This window comes from Triturus cristatus, chromosome 5_1 (genome assembly GCF_964204655.1).
Source record: "Triturus cristatus chromosome 5_1, aTriCri1.1, whole genome shotgun sequence".
Lineage (NCBI taxonomy): Eukaryota > Metazoa > Chordata > Amphibia > Caudata > Salamandridae > Triturus > Triturus cristatus.
Window position 1 is genome coordinate 937,385,256 of NC_140587.1, and position 17,954 is coordinate 937,403,209.

Here is a 17,954-nt window from a genome sequence, read left to right on the forward strand (position 1 = left end):
TTACGTGTTTCTGTGAGAAATGAAGCGAGTCTGGTTCTAATGAACCAGTGCACCTATGCTTAGAATCCCACTATCTCAGAGCCATCAATCCCTAATTTAAAATTAGAAATGCCTCTCCACATCATAGTACTTCATCTTACTTTCATTAAACTCTGTGGTTCTATAAAGTCATCTTTTGAAGTTTTCCCACCCATCCCCTGTAATGCTATCCATCTCACTTTATAAAAAAAATGTTTCCCGGCAAAGAAAACCGAGTAATCAGTGTATTCTCCCAAAAGTATAACTAGGTCAACAAAATCATGTGTTAATATTTGGGGAATAAAAATCAATGTGCACTGTGCACTACACCAGCTACTCCAGCATACTGCTCAGCAGTGTCGTCAGATAGATTAATGATCTGTATCAGGAAATACCAGCTAAACTACAATCATACACCACTTGCAGTGGAGAAGAACAGTTTGTATATTATCTGTTTGACTACATTCTGGGACAGTTTGTCATACACTTCCCTAGATAGACATGTCTCCTACTGTTCAGCTAACTGTACTGTACTTCTGCCACATTTAAGACCTGTGGCTCTGTCTTTTTTAACTCCACTGAAACGCTTCCCTTTCCATCCAAGCAGATCGCATTCAACCATGATCAAGATGGCCATATCAACTGGTGTGAGCTTCCTGTAAAATCTGCTCACAAACATGTATATTTAAACTATTAAATCATGCAGATCTTCGAAGTCATAACCACTATTTGCAAAACAGTGTAGTTCCTTAACCTCTGCTGTGTCAATTGAAGTTCAACCAGAAGATTAGAACTTTGTTTCCACCAACATATTGATTAAAAAAAACAATACAATAAATCTGTCTCAAAAGATGGACTAACCATTGTTAACATAGAACAATTACAGATGGCTCAGCACCTCAGTAGATGAAGAACAAGCCCTTGAGCTTCATGAAACACTCCAATAAAGATAGTCACTATACCTTGAGATAAATGTAACAATCATCACTCCCATCCTCCCTGCCTACTAGCCATGCTATCATGAATTGTTTATGTGCTTAGCCTACCTATTTATACACATTATCATCATCCCTAGTACTGGTCAACAAAACAATATCAGGAGTTAATATTAACACATGTGAGGCTCTAGGCAGGAACTTAGAGAAAGTATATTTGGCATTATATATCAGGACCCAAACTAGGGTTTGAAATTGCAGGATTATAAACCATTCAGACACATATTGCAAGTTCATCTAGAAGTCCTCCAGGCTCATAGAGTACTATATATGAAAATTGAGTGTGCATTCCTCATTTGTAAACGTTACCTAAATTACAGATTTGAGTTTCACAGTTTGATTATCTCTCCCTAAAAGGTTGTAGATGGACCTAATCGTAGTACAAATAGTGAATCAGAAGTCTTCTACACAGACAGTAAAGGATTTGTACAGCGTTTTAGTCATTGGCAGCTTTTCCTCAGTAAAACTCAGGATTTTTCAAAGGAAGTTACCTCAATCACATGTTTTTTTCTGGAAAGTGGTTGTTTTCAGTGACGCATCAAGAATAATTTTTCTCTCAACTGCTTAAGAGTCATTTCATCATGACAACCATTTATTGTCATCTTGATGCAACCCTTCTTATTTTAATCAAGGCCAATGCTTTCAACTTGCCATTAATGGCCATGCTCTCACACAGAGACACCTAGATACGGCACAACTACACCTACTGATGTTTTTGTACTTGCATTTAAGCCCTGCTAAGTAGAGCTACAATATTAACTACAAGGAGAATCTCGTGAATGAGGCTATCTTCAAGGATGGGAACATAAAATCTATGAAAAGTGTTCATCGATACTCAGATCTTGATTTTTCTAAAACTGATAATAGATTACCAGTGAGGCAACTTATGTGATTTCTGTTCTTTGTTGAATATGAATTTGTGATCTACTAGCCAGGTCATCATAATGCAACTGTAGATGCTCAGTCTCCAAACGTGTTGAAAGAATCATACCAAAGTAGGTCATGTACCTTTGGCCACCCTTACCACTCAAGTCTTCCACCAACATGGTCGCTATTTCTTTGGTCTTCCTCATATGGTTGCATCAAATCAGGGATTCAATGTGTAAATACATTTTGTAGTGGTTTTTGCACAACATTAGGTATGACTGTATCACTCTCATCAAAATTAACGCCCCAGACTGTGGAACAGAGAGGGTAAACCAAGAGTGGAAGCAATGCTTTTGTTGCATTGTACAAGAGCAAATATTTGGATGTGCCTCTTCCTGCTAGCTAAATTCATGTACAGTAATGCTAGGTGTGTACATGTCTATGGACTACTCATGATTCAGTTGTAAGGAAGATTACCACAGACTGGCCCTATCGATATTGATGCCTTTTATCATGGCTGGTGTTCAAGCCATTCTAATACACATCGGAAGTGCACACAGAAGAACTCGAGCATAATACCCACCACACACCAGGGGAGGCTCGAAGGGTTACTTTGTCCAATAGTACAAATAGGAGGTGGAAGCTTTCACTATACTGTTACCCAGAAACATTAAAAGTTGCCACAAGAAGCTCCACAAGGGAAGGAGTGTCTACAATTAAAGTACCAGGGGCAGAAATTAACTGAGGACAAGAATAACCTTCTGAATAGTTAGCTCACCTAGAGTAGCAGAAAGGCCCGTTGGTAAAATGCAAGCACGTATGTAAGCTTGTTATCCCCGGCTAAGAATACTGTTTCCCCAATACAGGAGCAGTTCACTTGAGAGCTTGCAGTAGTACTTCCTGCAAAATGGCTTTCAAATACATACTCTAAAAACTTCTGAGTAGATAGTGGTGGGAGGATTTACCCACTTCCTTTATACTGGGGACTGCTTAATGCTTCAAGACAATGCCTCAATTTTAAACACAAATTCTATCTTCAATATATCATTTAGCTTTTAAGAAACACTTTCTTCTCTGTCACAGCAATTTGGCAATACCATTATCAATCATGCTGTTTCTGTCCGTCACAGACTTCTGAAATTAAAAACAGTCATGTGACCAATAGAGATCCTTTTGCGGTGACAACATAGAAGCGCTATGAGATGCCAATGATATCGATCGAGAGATGTGCATGACGAGAATGTACTACTGATTCATAAAGCACTAGGCAGTACTCGTGGCATTGTGATCATTGTCTCCTATTATTTCTTAAACCTGCAGACATTAGGCACAACCTTTAGCACAGCTTCCCATGACAAGAACACGAAAGATAGCCTGTCTTCAGTTTGTTGGATTATCCAATTTCTAAAGCATGGGTAGGCTGACAGTTGATTCATGTCACCCCCTGCACTGGATCACAGTTACAATCCTGTTGTTTACATATGATAACAAATATATGAGATACCCTCCTCCCTTTAGTCCTCTTCACTTTGTTAATTCCTACACATCTGTTTACCAACTCTATATGGGTTCCTAAACAGGCGATTCTCACCCTGCTTTCAAGGCTCTGCCTAAATCTTACTTTGCCTTTTAAACTCTAGACTATTTATCGCCATTTTTTAGAAGGGTGGTAGTATGACCGGGATATCTAATATTTCAAGTTCTCAAAAAAGAAAAAGGTGTAAATGTATCAAAGAGCTCCTGCTTTTTCCATGTTCTCACTTTTTCTTTCACAATTTCCCACAAGATTTGCTTCCTACCTACTGGGAAGCTACAAAATAGATGTGACCAGGCTGTGACTACTTTTGTAATCTTTCATATCTGAAGTCTTTCTGTAGCACTGTTTGTTAGAATATCCATGTTTTGCTGCGAAAGTAAGTGAGAGAGCTCTTGACTATACTAAAGAGCAGCTTAGTCTTGAAATATGTACAGATTTAACTTCTCGTTTTTCAATTATGCTTTCATGGAAGGCAGCTTTGTCTGCTAAATCGTATATCACTATATCCAAAAGTTTTTTATTTTGTTTAGGGGTAAAGGTCTAGGTGTGCCATGATTCTTCATTGAGTCTGCTTCTAGCTGTGGAATCATGTCCACAGCAAGCTCTTGCTAAGGGCAATGAGGTCAATATGATTACTTGGATCCTCCAAACTCAGCGCGGGGACACACCGATTGGTGTAACCATGCGCTCTATAAGTGAATAAATAAATAAATAAATAAATAAGCTAGATGTCAAGCAAGCAGATACTACTCCATCACTGGCGTCGATTCATATAATTATGTCATGGAAGGTGTTTTACTGTGGGAGTCAGCATCATTTTTTTCAATAATCTGCTTTTTATCATCTGCTTAAGTTTAACTCCTTCTGTGCTCATGACGGAACCACGCCGTCATGAGCCATGGTTGCCGTGTGCTCATGACGGAGTGGTTCCGTTATGCTGCGGCCGTTGGCGGCCGCGCCGCCCACGCGGCGCTAATTCCCCGCCTGTGCGGGCGATTAGCGCTGTGGGCGGAGTCATGACGGAACCACTTCGTCATGAGCACAGCCCAACCGTGGCTCATGACGGAGTGGCTCCGTCATGAGCACCGCGCCACCGCGCTGCCCCCCCGCACCCCCCAGCGCTGCGGCGGAATTTCCGCCGCAGCGAAGGGGTTAAAAATGATATGGCCCTGAGTTTATAAATGATATTACCCTAGTACCTGCTACACTAATTTCTCCAACAGCCTCTGACAGATCACTCTGTGAAGCCGATGACATCTTTGCAAACCTTCCCTAGGGTATAATTGTTGTCCTGTCTCTCAGTTTACCACCAGCCCATCACCTGTACAGGAGCTTATTGATCCCATGTGTGGTAAATATATCTCTTCTGATATAGAATTTTCTTCTGTAATACAGGAATCTCAAAACGGAGGCGAACATCCTTAGTGTTACCTCGGGGCACTTCTCATAATACGGCCCATAGAATCTTGCTAGCTTCAGGTGATCTGGTATTATTAGCTGGACATCATTATGGGAGATGGCTGAGGCAATACTGATCAGTCTTGCTCATGGGCCAGTGGGCCTTCCTCCCAGCACTATACACACACCTAGCATGTCCATGCTGTGGCACTATACACACACCTAGCATGTCCATCCTGTGGTGTCTAGAAGAAATCTTTTGGAGCTCTCGGCAGGGTATACAGAGGGCTCACAGAGCAGTGACCTCTGTATGATACCAATGGCAAGAACATACAAGGGATTGAGAAAAAATCCATATGATCATGTCAAAATATGTAAAACTTGGATTTGTTAGAGGATGGGATGAAATGACAGCATAGCCTAGCCTCCTAGCATGGCTGGTGGGCACACTACAATATGGATGTTAAACAGCCTTGGACTAACAAAGGGGAATCATAGTGGTAGAATGTCAAGGAAACACTGGAGAATATAAAGGGTCTCCTCATGCACCATTAGGTATGGATTTGGTCAGATTAGGTAGTTCCGATGACCCCTTTCTCCCACAGTTTTCTATGCACGTATTTACGTACACCGATGTATCAGCGTCATTACATCACACTGATGTAGAGAAGAACGAAAAGACCTAAGTGTCTTCCACTGTGCCTTTATCAAAATTTCATGAGAGTGCTTTCTTATTATTTTACTTAAAATACATACATTTTGTCAGTTCTTGACTCCTAATGAAGACAACTTTTATTGCAGATTGATTTTTGTCGGTTCACGTGAAGGCCACCTTCCAGACTGTTTGTGCCTGGTCCATATCTACAGATTCACTCCTATTCCTGCACTACTTTTCAATGTACGTGGGCTTTTCTGGCACATTGCCACTTGATGGTGTTCATGAAATTCTGTTTAGTAGACATTGAGCTATGCAAGAAAATATGAAAATTTATGGTGCGGTCATCATAGCTAACTTCTAAATGTACTAGCTATATTTTAGGTCTTTTTTCTGTGCTAGGTATGCTTTTGATTGCAATACCTATACTTTCCTTATATCAATCGCTAGGATGTGACTCATGAGGTGGGATCACCTAGAGGATTAGTGTTGAAAGTCAAATCAGCAGCAGTGAAAACATGTAAAGGCATCACTCAAATTCTCCTCCAGAGGGAGTCGTGGCAATATGTGATGACAATGCTTATTTAATCTTCAACAATCCTTCTTTTTTCCCATGTTATTTTACTATTTTTTGTCGGGCAGGTACTCCACCTTCAGATATTAGCACAATGTACAAAGAACAACAAAGGAGATGCCTTGCACCACTTCCTTCAAAGCAAACAAAATTCATATATAACTCTGTAACATATCAAACATTTTAATAGTAGAAAACAGACCTCAGGGTGATAAGATTGTAAAGAACCATTGGCAAAGCCAATAGGTCTAGCCAATGCAAGAGCTATTGGCTTTGTCAATTTCTTTCAGGCATGTTTTACAGCAGTGCTGTTCTTTGCAGCATGGCTGTAAGTTAGAAAGAAAAGTGCTATGATATGGCCAGTTCTGACCAAGATAGACAGAGATCCCTTTTTTTAGTATGGGATTATCATGTGCCTTGTTAAAAAAAAAACATTCTCAGGAACAAATGAAAATAACATTTTCTCAGAAACGTCAAATCAAAAATAATTTGAAATACACATTTGTGCATCAATCTTTTTTCAATGGGGGCAGAAAATGTGACCCGGAGGCAAAAATAAATGATAACCACCATCCATAAACTGGTGCAAAGTTTGCAATCTAGTAAAAGCAGTCTGAAGTTGTCAAAAACAAGAAGGATCATGCCATGGCTGCGATGTCTAAAACTCGTAAATACATAAAATGAATTCAAGGAATAAACTCACTTGTTTAATTATGTTACCTCAGAGCTGAAGTTTGCAGTGTTGGCCATGCATAAAGACAGCAACAAACAGAACATACAGAGCAGGGAGTGTAGTGCCACATGCATCTTTGTAGCATCTGATACCCATTGATACAACTCTTGGACATATTTTTTTCTGGCAGGACGGGAGTAAGAAAGTAACAAAGGGGGAGGGACTGATATAGACATGGCAAATAAAAAAGGAGGTGTAGGTAGGGCGTACCACACAAGTAAGAACGCAGGAGATGGTGCGGGGTCAAGGCAAGCAATGCGGAGGGGGTAGGAAGGAAGAGGGTGCAAGAAAAAGGAAAAAAACGATACCTCTGATAGTAGGGAGCCGTAGAGGGACAGTGGGAATGTGAATTTGTACTTGGGCCATGCTCCACGGTTGGGACAAACACACGAAGAGGAAATGATGCCAGCATTTGCTGACCAAAGAGAAGCAAGGATATTAGAGTGACAATGAAGCCAATCAAAGGCTAGCTCCCTTCAATTAAAAACATGTATCACCTGCGCCAGCGCATGCGCTGTCTCAGCCGAGACCTATGTATATGGCGTAGGGGGAAGTGGGGCAAACTGTCAAAGTGGCGAAGGTGCTTGCCAAATATACTGAAGGGCATAAAACAAACAACAGTGCCCCAACATATTATGGGGAGCTGGAGTGCAGAGAGTATTTTAGGAGGGAGTGGGGGTGTTCTGCCTGAAAGGAAACAGCATCTACCATGCAGCTGTTACCATGCAGGTCTTTACCACTCAGGTAAGTATCACACAGGTAAGTATTTTTACCATTACCACTCAGTCCTTTACCATGCATGGTAAGTATTTTTTTAAATAACATACTTTTTATGTTATTTAAACTAGACATGATTTCAGGGTTTAGGGATTGGTAGAGGTAAAAGGAGGCAAAGGTGACTTTAGGGCTCAAGGATGGGTAGAAGTAAAGGGACCTAAGGATGATTTGGGGGTTGATGTGTGGGTAGAGGTAATGGGAGATAATGGTGAATTTAGAGTTCAGGGATGGATAGAGTTAAACAGTGGGAAGGGTGATTTTATGGATGGGGTAGAGGTAAAGGGAGGTAAGTGGGATTTTAGGGTTCTGAGGTGGGTAATGGTAAAGGGAGGTAAGGGTGATTTTAGGGATCAGAGGTGAGTAGAGGCAATGAGAGTTACGGATTATGTTAGCGTTCAGGGATGGTAGAGGTAAAGGGAGATAGGGTAAATTTAGGGTTCAGGGATGGGTAGAGTTAAAGGAAGGTAAAGATGATTTTATGGTTGTTAGAGGTAAAGGAGGAAAGGGTGATTTTAGGGATCAGGGCTAAGTAGATTTTAAGGGAGGTAAGGGTGAATTTAGGATTCAAGAGAGGATCACTACAAATCTGCTGCAATAACCACGGCTGACATAAGCCTAACCCTGATGTCACTTCCCGCCTGACTCAAGTATAAGAGAACATCAATATAAAATCGGTAAAAAGTTATCCAGGAAAGTCGTGAAAATGCTGCTCCAGACCCTGACGGCCTGCCTGGCTCTCTTTTTAAATTTGAGACTGAATTGTAATCTAAGCACCGAACACCCTTATTCTAAGCAGCTTATATATTTCCGGATTTCCCCAACTCACGGCATCGGTCAATATTGTATCCCATACATAAACAAGCATTTGCAATGCAATAGGTCTCGCATTACGGAAAATTTGTGCTTTTGACTTTGCATTATTATTTCCAACACCAATACCTTAAACGTTCAGAAATGCAGGACCTATTGCATCGCCAATGCTTGTTTTTAAATGTATTCATTTACAGAGATATGACGGATTTGCTCTACTCACAACAGTGTCACTCAGAGTGTCACAAGTAATGATTTGACATGTCACACAAATCAGACTGAAAACGTGGAAATGTCACACATAAGCATAATGAAAACGTGGCACCTATGATCAGGAGCTATATAGTCCCCATGAATGAGTTTGTTTCTTAGCCTCTTTATTCGAGGCTGTAATAATAGATATAAAAGCCATATCGGTCCAGAGTAGCACCCCCAACGATTTTAAGGACCAGTCATCAGTGTTCTAAAAAAGGACAACTAAATAGTGCCTTAGGACACCAGAAATCTGTCAAAGGCAATGGTGGAATAAAATAAAAAGTAAAAGATTTCAGAGTGTGCTATAAAAAAAAAGAAATTGGGGTAGAAAAGAAACTAAAGGCAACAATAGATCAAATTGTTTGAAGACACAAAAGCAAAGAATTCCAGGAATGTATGGAACCTTGTTAAGCAAATATCATCACAGAAAACCCAAGTGATCCGCTGAAATATATCAAATGCGACCTGGGCAAGTTACACTGGAAAGCTAAAGGCTGGAGACAATAAACTGGAATATGAACTGGACCCATTTGGAATACAATTAAAGACCGCACTACCAAGTAATGATGCCGTACCCAAACACAAGACAAGGTAGAGAATACCATTAAAGAAAGTTGTAGCAATTGGACTTCCAGGTCAAAGGGTATCCTAGGAGCCATTTTCAAGATTGCTCAGTCACGATGGGCTGCGACCCTCTTTCCACTATTCAAGTCTTGCGGGTGTCCAATACCATCTGGGATAGTTGGAGAGGTTGATTCTGGTGTGAATGGATAAAAGGATCTTTTAATGCACCAGAGAACATTCACATCAGCACCCTTCTTGATATAGAGGGGGAATGCTTCGCTAAGACCTCAAATACTGTGCTCAAGAAAGAAGCAACTGATCCCAATACATGAAACAGGATTCCAGAAGGATTGTAGCATGGAGGACAACCTGCTCGGTTTAGGCATCTGGTTGAACAAGCAAGGTAGGAAAGGGAGCGCCCTCTTTATGCGGTCTTTATAGACTTTGCCAAACCATTCGACAACCTAGATAGAACTAAATTGTGGTAAAAACCTGCCAAACGGGGCATCCATCCATTCTTATGAAGGGCATTATCAACTTATCCACCCATCAACAGTGACAAAGGCCTGAAGCACAGCTGTGTGCTCGCTACTTTACTCTTTAAACTCTGTTTGGCAGCAGGATTCCAGCAATCGGCTGAGTGGGGTCCTTTCCGCAGAGCATCCCAAGGACAAAGATCCGAGCCTCACCATAAGTAGATGATACGATCTTACTGGAGCAGGCCACAATCGGACTTCAAAGGTCCTTGGACGCCTTCCTGCGCATTGTGACATTCGACAACAGCAAAATAAACACCCCTAATTTTAAGATCTTAATATACGGTCGCAAATTAAATACAATTGAAAGCTGGTTTATGGATAAGGTAAAAGATAATGCAACTCCCTGCACATATCTTGGCATTTGGTTTGAAGAAAGAGGTGGCTCCCAGGCACAGCTTCAAGGACTCCAAAGCTGGGAGACCCCCGTGCCCTCTGTGTGTGCAGCATGAATGAATGAATGAAAGGGCATTTGTAAAGCGCCTGGCTACCCGGGAGTGCACAGAAGCTGCTGAAAGGCCTGACATGTTTTAAAAGGTTTATTTCACTGTCCGGCTGTGAAAAACACTAAAGCCAAAATCCAAAAGCGATCGATAAAACCGCTCGAGTGAATGATGGCCTCGCATTACAGGACAGGTCTGCAACGGTCTTTCTATTCTGTGAAGAAAACACATATTTGGGATGTCATTTGTACGTTTTCGAACTCACATTTGTCCTCTTGGCACATGAGGCCGCCGTCCAAAGTATGAACTGTCTCAATGCCCGAGGGAAGCCAGGTGGAAACCGCTGAGCCCTCCACTCAAGAGGGGGGGGGGGGGGGGGTTTATGGGCTGTTCAGCTGTCACTACATTTGAAAAGAGGGAGACGGAGCAATGTTTGGAGGGCGGGAAACGATTCACAGACAGCAGCATCCTCAATGCTGAGCGCGAGGGGAAGAAACGAAACCACAAATTACAAGGGCACCAGACAGGCTACGTGAGATTCGAGCTCCAGATGTATGCGCAGCACAGGGGGAGTGAGACCCCGCAGCCATGCAGGACGTGTCGGTGCTCATTACATGCGCTGCCCTCCGCTGTACCAGCATCAGCTACTGATCGACTTTACTGCAAAAATAAAGGTGTCAAATCGATCCTCAGACAGACAAGATCGAGATAACCTCACAAACTGGTCGGCTCTCATGCCGGTTGTGCACTGGGAACCTTGTTGCGATGGCTAAAGTTGAGGGAGACAGAATAGACTAGTTTGCCCAGGATAGCGCCTTGCGTGCAAGTAGGTAATAGGTAGGCGCTAGAGTGCTGGACACATAGCACGTAAACCAATTCAAAATGTTTCCAGTCGCTTCCTCAAAACAATTTGACCATTTCGTTTAAGAGCGCGGGAATGTTATTGGCTGTTAAGCTGTCACTCCATTCCAGTGTATGACGTGTTGACCAACAGGGCAAGGGATTGGCCGCTGTACTTTGGCATACTCTCCTCTGCCCGAAAAATGTGCCAGCTAAACATGCCATGCGTGGCGCTTTAGCACAAATAAATTTAAAAAAAAAGTGAAAGTGATCGCGATTGCGATCGCGTGCTGCCGAGGAAAGACACATGGCGCTGCGCGCGTGCACGTTCACGTGCACTGAGGCTTTAGGCCACGGCAGCACTTTGAAAATACCAACTATAAAATGTCTCTCCGAGCCAGCGCAAGCGCTGGGGCTCAGCGAGACCTAAAAAGGAGACACAAACGGCCCTGCCAAATACCGCTTGATAGCACTACTGGATGTTGAGGCCAAAATGTACGCAATCATTTTATTGGAGGCACTCAAAAATTGGGCAGTAGAAGCCAATTTAAATACCATATTTCCACTTGGGATTTAGGGAAGGTGCTTTAACTACAGACTACGTAGTCGCATTTTCACTCAGAAATCAAATGAGCCCCCCAAGCACCCCATAATTGCATGCTTTGTGGAATGCTCCACGGCATTTGATGGAGTAAACCGACACAACTTATAGAAGAAACGAGCGGATTGAGGCATATCCACCCCCTACTAAAAACAATAATCTCACTCTACTAGGACACATGGGTCTGGGTCAAACTTGGCCGAGGGGACAGGGTATCTCAAAAAGTATATACAAGCAAAGGCATGAAACAACGCTGTGTAGTAGGTGTATTACTGTTTAATCTTTATACTGCAGATCTGGGGACTGCAATTACAGAGGCTGTCTTTTCCTCCAAGCATCGGTGGGCATAAAATTCAAATTCAACAATATGCTGATGGTTGAGTCATTCTGGATCAAACACCAATAAGTCTCAAGTGAGTGCTGGACTAGCTGGACCAATACAATCCAAAGTAATAACTTGGTGGCAAATAAAACTAAAGAAATAGTTTTCAGGAAAAAAAGATAAAACTAAAAAAGTCTGGAAACTGGGCCCATCTAGAATAGCATACACTAATACGTATAACTATCTAGGCATATGGCTAGCTGATTCTGGCAACGAGCACACACACCTAAGAACAACTATGCAAAGTAAATGCAAAATTCCAAATTCCATCCGCAGAAGCCATAATAAGAGTAATCAAGGCCAAACTGGTTCCAACAATCTTGTATGGCCTACAGGGCTTTCCAACAAAAATGGACTCAATGCTGGACAGAATACACACAGGGGTATATTCACAAGAACATGTGATAACTACAGCAAGAGTAGCTTAACGCATCTCTCAACATCGCAGCCCATCGTGGGAAAATAACCCTGTGTCAACGTGGAATTCACAACAAGGCGGTACCATGCAATAGTCCTCCGAAAACCCAGCCAATGTCCACGATACAACCACCCCGACGGAGATAAAAACACAAACCACAACACCAGAAAACATGCGATGAGCCCATCCGCGATGAGGAAAGCAGGGATAAGTACCGCCAGAACCGCGAAACACACGGCAGGCAGGAATAAGCACTACAAAAGCCTGAAAAAGTAAGACAGACCAAACAGAAAACAACAGGCAACCACAATAGAGGCAACCCGAGCCAGCAGACAACCTCACCAAACCCATTGGAAACAAATCATTGTACATGGCAGGCCAACGTGGACAAGATGAATGCAGCCTGAGAGCGGAGGAGGACAATGGCACAAAACTAGAACTCCAGCAATGATGCGAAAGGCACAAACAAGCAGAAACACGCCAACAACAAGAAGGCAGCAATGCACACTGGAGGTAGGAGTCCAGCACCACACCAGGAGCTGGATGACATAGAGGAAATGGAGTCCACCACATCAGTCTGGAGATGGTGGCAGGACTCGGGGACCGCAAACTGCACCAAACAACAGACACAACAGCAACAGGGAGAGGTACCAGCAGGGACTTGGGGTCGGTGGAGATAGGCAGAATGGCACACATGCACAACTAAGCACAGCAGACAAAACATGCCCACGAGCAACAACACCAACCAGGTGCACAAGTCACACAACCCGGCAATGTCACACCACTGAACAGGCACAGAAGTGAACACAACACCAACTGAAAGGGATAAGGGTGAGCCAAATCAGAGCTGAAGGGACATCTCACACACAATGCAGCACACACACATAGGAAGCAGAGCACCCCAACACCCAACACAATGTGGTACAAACATCAACCAAACACAGGACACAAGTGCACCTGCCTGTGGCCGATAAACGGACATATGCATCTGGCAAAGCACGAAACAGGGACATGATAATGCACATGTACAAACACACAGTCCTGATGGGTTAGCAATGCACGGATGGCAGGGAGACAGAGAGTCTGTGACACACATTGGCATACAAATCAAGACACAACACAGTTGGAGACAAGTGAAAGTGCGAAAACTTTATCAACAAGTGCGAGTCAGTACGGCCAAGATAAGTGCCACGATATGCAGACCAATGCAGCAACATGTCTGAATGAGGAATGTAGGAAAGCGCCCATGTCCATCTCAGGGGAGTCCCTCACCAACACAAGTCAGTGCCAACCCGCGTTGGTTGTCTGTGCCTGGAACATGAGTCCTGGCCAATGTAGCCATGTCCACTGTCGTCTCTGGACTTGTGCTAGAAATAGGGGCCCCCTGCAGGGACTGACAAAAAACTCCTAGGGCAGGGTAAATAACATTATGAATTCAAACGCCTAGGCAGTCTAAATTTAAGCAACTCAATTGTACAATAAAAAAACACTAATATTATAGAAGGAGACACAATGTGCATGATATTAATAAAACCATATACGAAATTTATTATATATAAATTGCACAATAATGATAATAAGTTGATAATGAGCAATTCAGTATTTAGGGATACAGTTCAAGAGATGTCAAACAATATAGACAATACATGGCAAATAATGAGCTGGATCAACCATACAATACAGAAAATCACAGGATAACAAATATAAAAGAACCAGACAGAAGTGGCTGAGGCCGAGATGTTCTCAACGCGCGTTTCGACGCTTGCAAAGCGTCTTCATCAGGAGAGCCACAATATCTTTGATCTTAATAATCCTGCAATGCGATAAATAGATGAGTAAGGTCCAACCAGGTCTTACAAGCATAAGAAGTACTTCATGTATAATGAGCCGTGGTAGTCAGAGAAGTACAGAAAGGAATGCCAAGTAGTCCAATACAGGCAATAAAATACACAATGGGTCCTGCAATGCAATTCCAAAGGATATGTATGATGAAGTAAGAATTCAAGCAGTAGGGAAAATTTCGAATGCAACTCAACCGAAGCAAGGCAAAGCTAGCGGCTACATAGCAAGTAAAGGGATATCTTGATCATAGAGCGTTAACCATTGAAAGAGATACGGATATGCTGTATCGGCGGATGTGGACCACAGGCATGTGACCATATCCAAAACATGCAACCATGTGTTGTGACAAGTGAAATGGCTCACATCCAGTTGTGGCTGCAGGAACCTTGTCATTCATCCATGAACGCGAGTGCAGCTGCGTAGGCCAACATCTCCAATGAGCGATCGTCAGCCACCACATCTGACATGTCGTCAATGTAATCCATCAGCTGGCCAGGCAGATGTGCTGACTCCAACCAGTGGACCCAATGTGCACCAAAGCCCAATCGGGTAGTGGCTCAATGTGCTCACTGCACACAACGATTAGTGCAATCTCCCAGGTCCAGTTTCCAGCCTGCATGCCAAACATCCATACATGCCATAAGCGGTCATCCTGGTGACACTACTGGTCGTGGTCCAACAGGGGGCGCACACACACGTTGAAATCCAGGTCAGCTACCGTTACGTTGGAGAGGCAGACATTCATGGACCACTCGAATATGCACGAGCGACAATGCAACACAGGCTGCACGCAGGTGATGTGCACAAGGTGGAAGCCTACCCGGTAACTGATCCGCAGCACTGCCAACGGCAGTGCCCCCAGTACATGCAGCAGACGTGCACAGTACAGCTCCATGTGACTAGAGTAGACCATGTGTCCGGGATGGTCTGCCATTGCGTCAGTGGCTCTGCTTGAAGTGGCACTGGCTTGCCCTGAGACAGTCTGGAGGATGAAATGGCACAGCTTGGTGCAATGAGCAGTGTCTGTGTGCAACGGGCCTTGGGTGGGGTGGGAGTAAGTGCGAAGGCCATATCACGCACACCGACTACGACCAAGTACCACTGCGTGTGGGATGTGTACAGGTTGGTCTCACGCCGGGCAGTGCGTAGTGTGGGATTTGCAAGCAAATACCATCTTACCTGTCAGGGGGTGCTGGGCACATGAAAGTTCCTACTCGGAACTGCAGATGCCTGATAGTACAGACAAAGGACCTTTCTGCAGAAGTCACAGAACTGGTGCTTGAAGCTTGCACTGGCACGTGGTGGACCCTCCTTGACACACGCCAGTGTCGGCAGGTGATCAGTGTGGCCTGGCTGCGCAGGGGCGGGCCTGGCGGTTTCGGGGTCCAGCGGGCCGGGGTACGGCAGGCGCACAGGATCGCAGGCAATGCCACTCACGAGGACGGCGTCGGTCTCGTGCCATGGTGATATGCACCGCCCTGGCAGAGACATTGGGCTTTCTGGAAGTGGACCATGCCCAGGGCTACGTGCCTTTTATTCACACCCCTACGCTGGCCTGGCATACGCCGGGCAATACCACTCCGCTCACGCTTACGGGGGGGATGTAACAGGCAACATTTGCACGAACTCCCCCACTGGCCGGGGGGCATGATTGCATCCACTGTCCACCACACTCCATACACCAGTGGTGTGTGTCACCATGGATATGGGTGTGTTCTGCATACTGCGGTCTGTCCAGTACATCTCCGCCACTCTTGGCATTGTGTGCTTTCCCAGTCATGGTTCTCCTGCCTCCTTCACACATGCCTGTTTGCAACCTCTCCCCACATTCGGCTAGTGTGTGGCTGAGGTGCCATGCCGTTGATGGCTCATGTGCAGGGCTTGCCCAGGTTACCATTGTGAGTTGTTCTGTCATGTCTGGTGGGTGGGCATGTTGTTTTGCATGTTGGTTTAGATTTTGTGATGCGTGCATTGCCAGAGTTGTGAGTTGCATTGTTGTGGAGTTGAGGTGAGTGGGGTGTTCATTTTGAACTTGCCAGGGGGCTGTGCATTTCCCTTGGTGCCATCCTGGGGACGCTGGTTGCTGATGGACTGTCGGAGGTTGGTGGAATCGTGCAAAGTGGCTGGGTATTTGGAGGCGAGATTGGTGGAGGTTCCACGGTGTTTTTGGTTGTTGTCTGCACATTGCTGTGAGACGTGTGCTTTCTGTTGCGGTGATTGTGTGTTGTGTCAGCAGGGGGCACAGGTATGACATGTGTGCTGTCGATTGCCCCCGACACGTGCATGCATCCAGCTATGGTGTATGGTCATTGCTTGGTGTCCAGCGGATCCTCCGACTGTGGCAGGTGTTTGTTGGGGGGTACCAGGGGCCAACAGGTGCAGCACAGCCAGCAGCTTTATCTGGGGTGGGATATTGGTTATCCACTGTGTTTGTGCCATCGGCCAGTTGGGTGTTGTTGGTCAGGATGCGTAGAATGGTTGTCCTTTTGGGCCTGTAGTGGGCAATGACATTGGCAGGTATTGGGTTTGTGTGGCTGGTGCATTTCCTGGGGGTCCGCTGTCTTTGTCTGCGCTGCCTCTGTGGTGGCTCGGGTGGGAGGGTGTTAAGGGTGGGGTTTTTGGTCCTGGGGTGGTGGCGGTGGGTGTTGTGGCCCTCTTGGGTGCCTAGGCCGCAAGACCAGTGGCTCCATGGCATCTGTTGCCCTTCTGATGTGGCTGTGGGCTGTGCTCCTTTTGTGGTGCAGGCTGTGGTCCGACTTAGCACCAGGTCAGAGCAGGTGTTATTTTTCTAACGCACCTTATCGCCGGTTTTGTGTTCTTATCACAGTTCTGTCTGGTCGTTGTGAATGTTGTGGAGTTGTGTTGTCGTGGCTTTTGGCACTGGAACGCCTACTCTTCATCTCATTAGCGATAGTTGCGGCGGTCATCCATGGCGATGTTTTTTGTGGCTGCTATCGCGGGTAAACTGGTGCTGTGGGCTGTTAACACCAGCTTGTGAATGGGGCGATACATTTATCGCAACTTTGGCTGCGATAAGGTGCCGTTAACTCGGCGATAGTTCCTTGTGAATATGCCCCACAGTCGCCTATAAAAGGATCTCCCAGCTACCTCGCTTTTTCAGACGAGCTCTGATATGCCTGGAATTTGGCTTGGCAAAACAAGAACATGCATGCAAGTCCCAATTCCTTAAGTACTACCACCAAATACTCACTGTCACAACAGGATCACTGAAAAAATTATTGCAGGAAATTTTCAATGGCCCAACTAATAACCGGACCAGATATCTACACTCGGCATGTGCTAATCTAGCCCTTGAATTTGAGACAAAAAAACAGTAATCTGTCAAACTCTGCATTCAAGCAACTACTAAAACAAGCATTGGCATAGCCAATAGGTCTCGCCTTTGGGATCTTATAGGTGTTTAGCCATGCAACAGTTGCATAACTAAATACTTATAATGTCCCAAAACGAGACCTATTGGCTATGCCAAGCAACCCTGCAGTCGCGAAAATGATCGCGGAAAAGCGCGTCGCGCATGCCCGCTCATATACAGTGTAGCTCTATGATGGCCTGGTAGCACTTTTTGGAGCCCTCTCAATAAGTCTCGCCTGACCCAGCGCATGCGCTGGGTCAGGCGAGACCTAAAAACTGCTCATGGGGAAATCTAGGGAACAGAAACACCTAAAGACATTCTCACCTTCTATGACAC

The 17,954-nt window shown here is 44.6% G+C and overlaps 1 protein-coding gene across 4 annotated transcripts in view; it reads left to right on the forward strand.

Annotated features, from left to right (window-relative positions):
- LOC146832697 (Y+L amino acid transporter 2-like) overlaps window positions 1-17,954 on the forward strand; it is a 395,072-nt gene that overhangs the window by 297,274 nt on the left and 79,844 nt on the right. For all 4 annotated transcript variants that reach the window (XM_085605981.1, XM_085605978.1, XM_085605979.1 and 1 more), the window contains one exon: window positions 5,617-5,713. In XM_085605981.1, the coding sequence (XP_085462107.1) occupies window positions 5,617-5,713 (97 nt within the window). The remainder of the gene's footprint in view (window positions 1-5,616; window positions 5,714-17,954) is intronic.